Here is a 5,070-nt window from a genome sequence, read left to right as displayed (position 1 = left end):
CATGTGATTGAGTGGGATGACTATGATCAATTTCTCTTGGAATGACTGAGACCTAGTTTGATATCAAAATTGTGTAGTTGAGCAGACATCTTGGCATTAAAGCATTTGTATGACTGCGTTTTTGGATCCTTTTGTATGAAAAATTACCTTTTTATCCCTTCTCATTCTTTTGAGCCATTCTTCATTGATACACATTGGGTTTTGGGTGATGCTCTTCATTGATATTCATTTGACATCCTATGAGCGTGTTCTTCAATAGCTTTGCATCCATTACATTTGATTACTGAGAAGTGTGATTTTTGTATTTTGCCACTTGCCTGTGAACTTAGGATTGAATGATTCATTAGGTTGAGAGATTTGAGCATAGCCTATTCATTTGTGAGTGATTACAAGCCTAAAATTCTTTAAGCCTTTTTATTTCACTTACAAGCCTTGTGTGCGCCACTTCCTTAAATACTTCCCACCTTTGGTTGCAAGGTTGAGTAGGAGCTTGAAAAAAATAAGTTGGTAGTGATATTACCCTTTCTTATGTTGAAAAAAATTGAGGGTTGTTGTTCAAATGTTGTTCATTTTCGAGAAGAAAAGAGAAGAAAAAAAGAAAAAAAAAAGTGCATAGAAAAAAATCAAAAAGAGGTGTATACAATAAAGTTAATCCTTTGTGTGTAAAGGATGAGAAGTGTTTGGATTTGTGGTGCAATGGAAGGGGTGACAAAATGAGAATTTAGCTCACATGTTTGAACTTAACCTTGCAACTTGTTACCTAGTTCCAAATTTTTCCTACCTTGTCCCATGACCACATTACAACCCAGTTAACCTTTTGATGAATTTGATCCAAGGTAAGCAAGTGAGTTGGTGAATGCATTAGTTGCTCTTGTAGGTGATTTCTTTCTCAAAGCTATGCCCATCCAAAATTATCTTTTATAAGCACATACATTTAATTCAATTGTGTAAGTCATTCACTTAGCACAATGCTTTCATGTTTTTGTGTACATTTGGGATTGAGAATTTATGAACACCAAAAGGGTCCATAACAAGGTTTTGCTTGTGTGAATGTGTTGAGTTGTCTAGTTTGATTGCACATATATTTTTCATAGTATAAAATGTTCTTGGTCATTTTTAAGGGGATTGAGATTGATTTTCCAAAGATTTTGCATGTTTTTGACTAAGTAGAGGAATTGGGAGATTAGCTCTATTTCTTGCACGTGAGAACTTAAGAATCATTTGTGGTGCTTTCAAAGTAATGGTGGATCCCTTGGCAAGTGTTTGTGGGTATCGCTCTGATAAGCCCTCACGAGACTACAACTCGTCCACTAGGGTGACCTAGGGGTTTAAAGGCTTGTTGCATATGCTAAATGCAACCGTGATTCCTACGTCAGTGAGTTAGGTTTTTATTTTTAGGTAGTGGTTGCATTGCTAGGGACTAGCAACGTCTAAGTTGGGGGGTGTGATTGGACCTCTATTTTGAGGTTCTAATGTCCTTTAATTAGGATGTTCTAGCGTCCGGACACCCACAGTACCCGTCCGGACACTTTCTTCACAAATTGAGACAGAGGCTCACAAAGTTGGAGGCATGAAGCGTCCGGACACCCGTCCGGACACCTACGGCGAATCTGTAATTTTCTGCACCGAAATTTCAAGGGCATTTGGGGTAAATCATGTATGTAACCAATGGGAAACGATTTTATAAGGGTAGTTAGGTATTTGAGGGTGTGCTAGTTTTGATTGAGAAAGGTAGTCGACTTTTGATTGAGGGAGATATTATGAAAAAAGTTTTGAAGTTCTTGACTATTTATAGTGTAGAACATTTGCCCCTTCATTTAGGAGCATTAGAAGCTTTCCCAATACCCTTGAAGCGTGACCGTGCTCCTTCCTTATTTGATGGCGTTTAATAGCATAATGCTAGCATCTACAAGCCACCCAGCTCCGTCTTTGACACTAGCTTCCCCGGTAACGGCGCCAAAAACTTGACCGACACCCACAGTACCCGTCCGGACACTTTCTTCACAAATTGAGACAGAGGCTCACAAAGTTGGAGGCATGAAGCGTCCGGACACCCGTCCGGACACCTACGGCGAATCTGTAATTTTCTGCACCGAAATTTCAAGGGCATTTGGGGTAAATCATGTATGTAACCAATGGGAAACGATTTTATAAGGGTAGTTAGGTATTTTCTATTGTAAAAAGAGAAGAAAACCCTAAGATTTGGTTGGCTTCCTCATTATTCATTGACTTCTCCAACATGAAGCCACCATAGGAGTAATGTAGATCTAGTTTCTCTCTCTAAGTTTTCTTTGTTGTTTTTGGTGCTTTCTCTTGATTTTGTATAAACTCTGATTTAGATGACAATAGATTGGATGTTTATTGCAACAATCATGAGTGGGTAGTTCTCTTCTCTAGTTTCTAATCCCGAATGGTGGATGCAAGGTTTCAATTACTCAAGGTATGCTCAAAGAATCGTAGCTTCGATTTCTCTCTTTTAATTTCGTGATAGTTGTGTGATTGGATCTATGGGAATGACATATTTGATTGTATTCTTGGATTGTCTAGTCTAGGGATTGCATCTAATGTGTTCGATTGAGAATTGTTACACCCATTGCATGATTTCCTTAATTAATTGAGTTTTTCATTGCATAGCTATTAATTATGTGTATTGATGATGGGGTTTTGGGTTAATTTAGGAATGTGCATGGGAGAGTTATGGTTAATTGATCTTTGAGTGTGAAACTAGGGTATTAGCTAAGCCGAGCCCCAAGGGGGAACATTAATCCATAATATTAGGTGCTTATCCCTTTGCGTTCATCGTAGATTAAGAGACCCGATGGCCTACATGTATGAATTGAAGTCTTATAACCCAATTCTCTTTGCATATGCATGATTGATAGTATCACACAATGCATTGTGTATGGTTGTGTGTGTTTGCAATGATACCTTGAGTATGAGAACCTAGTAGCCACCGGGATGGATTAGAGACTAGGTTTTTAATTAATTGTTTTAAATCCAATTTGTGCTTACTTTGATTACAAAATCGCTCGTGCTACCGAGTCATTCGACCCATTTCTTTTACTTGCTTTTATTTGATATTCATTGTGTTTATTAGTGTTAGCTAGTCATTTGCATATCATTCACTTCAAATTTGCATTGCTTCCTCGTGGATCGATACCGGACTCACCGGTTTATTACTTGACGATACCCTACACTTGGGGTAAGTACACACACACACACTTTGGTGTCGGTCAATTAGCTCGTAAAATAAGTGTCTTCAAATCACTAAACTTACTCATATTACTTGCTTCATCATAACCCTGACCGCGTATTCTTGAAATGCTTAGCTTATGTCTAGTAAGATAGCCTCCAAAGCTACTTTAAGTGAAACTGCGGTGGTTGAGGTAACATGTTGAAGACCGAGCTCAATAACATGTCTATTGCTGTCAACATATCTCAAAGCAACAATCATTTGTTCCTTTGTTGCAACATCACGAGACTCATCAATAAGAATGGAAAACAAGAATTACCAAGATCATTAATAATAGCATTTATAGTCTCCATTGCAGTAGCTCGACAAATATCATTTTGGACTAATGGTGAAGTCAATTGTAGGTTTTCGAAAGCATTAGAAAATGACACATTTCTAACATCCTCATTGCGTTCAGCAAGGAAGTGAAAAAGACCCAAATAATTTCCTTGATTATGAGATTGATCTGACTTATCATGACCACGAAAGGGTAGACCTTGCCATAAAAGAAATCGAACGCAATCAACAGCCACAGTCAATAAGGTTCGATACTCCATCTTATCTTTAGTTGTCTTACTATCAAACATGTAAGAAATACTCTGCTTCTGCTTCATTAAATCTTCATATTTTTGTCTTGATTCATTGTGAATGTTGTTATGCTTCCCTTCATGATTCAATATATTCTCTTTCTTCTTCCAATTATTCAAGCCTAAACCAACAAATGAATCACCACCACCTTTAGTAGATTCTGGCTTAAAAAGATAGCAATATAAGCAATAGACGACATCTTTTTCAATGCCATACTCCAGCCAAGTAGGATGTTTATCAAACAAATCAGGATTGAACCTTCGTTTGTCCATCCCAAATAATGTATATGGGAAATTAAGATTGCGAGGCTGAGCAGGACCTCGTTGTAAGTTTACTCTTCGATATTCATCTCTATAGTTAACATCGTAACTCCAAATTGAAGGCCTAAGTTCAGGATTAGAAGGTAGATTTGCACTATCGATGCCCACACATGCCTTTTTCAAGTTGGAAACAGATTCAGGCACCTCACAGGGTTGACTTAATGACTCACATACTGACTTTCTTTTGAAGAACTTTTTCATTGTATGTATTCTCTATAAATCAAAGCTAGTCGTCCTTAGTAAATTGACCCCCCAAAGCAAAGACTAAATCCAGGCTAATCATAGAACCAGGAAAGAAATATAAAAGAACAATTAAAAAGAAGTTACCTCACCGCAGCCGGTGCAATTCACTGTATCTCGTGCGCTAAAGTGGCTCACCTTCCACTTGTGGTTTGAGGAAGATTTGGTTAATAGTTATGAAAGTTAACTTATATGGACTATATGGACTGCTTATTATCTAGAAAGCATTGACTCGGATGCAGGGACACGGGATACGGGTGCAGGGACGTGGGGATTCGTAAAATCTCAAAGAATCCTGTTTTGAGCGCGGGGGACTCGGCAAATAAAACATATTTAAATATATTTTATATAGAATAAATATTGAGATATAGAATAAAATAAAGCAACATATGACTTTAAAAAAAGTAAATTGAGCCATTTTGACTTTTGAGTGACTTGAGATATTCATATGACTAAGAATTGAGAGGCCCATAACCAGACTTTAACAAACCAAAGCCCATATGAGAAGACCCAAACACAGATCTGGTCCCACGTGAGAAATAGCACAGCAGTGGGCAAATAAGGCCCCAAGTCCACTGAAAGAATAAAAGGTCCTAGAGGAATCGCGATGGAAGCCATGGGAGGAAGACAATGAGCAGAATTACGATGAAAGCCATGCGAAGGAAACCAGTTCTATTCTAAGTTAGGACT

General features: G+C 37.9%; 1 protein-coding gene across 1 annotated transcript; it reads right to left on the bottom strand.

The window, feature by feature from the left end:
• Nucleotides 1-3,450: 3,450 nt before the first annotated feature.
• On the bottom strand, nt 3,451-4,341 carry LOC119983399 (zinc finger MYM-type protein 1-like). The gene has a single exon (XM_038827086.1). It carries the CDS (start codon nt 4,339-4,341, stop codon nt 3,451-3,453), a length of 891 nt encoding a protein of 296 aa, XP_038683014.1.
• Nucleotides 4,342-5,070: the final 729 nt, after the last annotated feature.

The sequence above is a fragment of the Tripterygium wilfordii genome, chromosome 18 (assembly GCF_013401445.1).
Source record: "Tripterygium wilfordii isolate XIE 37 chromosome 18, ASM1340144v1, whole genome shotgun sequence".
Lineage (NCBI taxonomy): Eukaryota > Viridiplantae > Streptophyta > Magnoliopsida > Celastrales > Celastraceae > Tripterygium > Tripterygium wilfordii.
Note: the sequence above shows the minus strand (reverse complement) of the source record. Positions and strands in the feature narration are given on the sequence as shown.

What these genes read in the sequence shown, in the direction of transcription:
- LOC119983399 (XM_038827086.1), bottom strand. Translation starts at nt 4,341, where the DNA reads ATGAAAAAGTTCTTCAAAAGAAAGTCAGTATGTGAGTCATTAAGTCAA.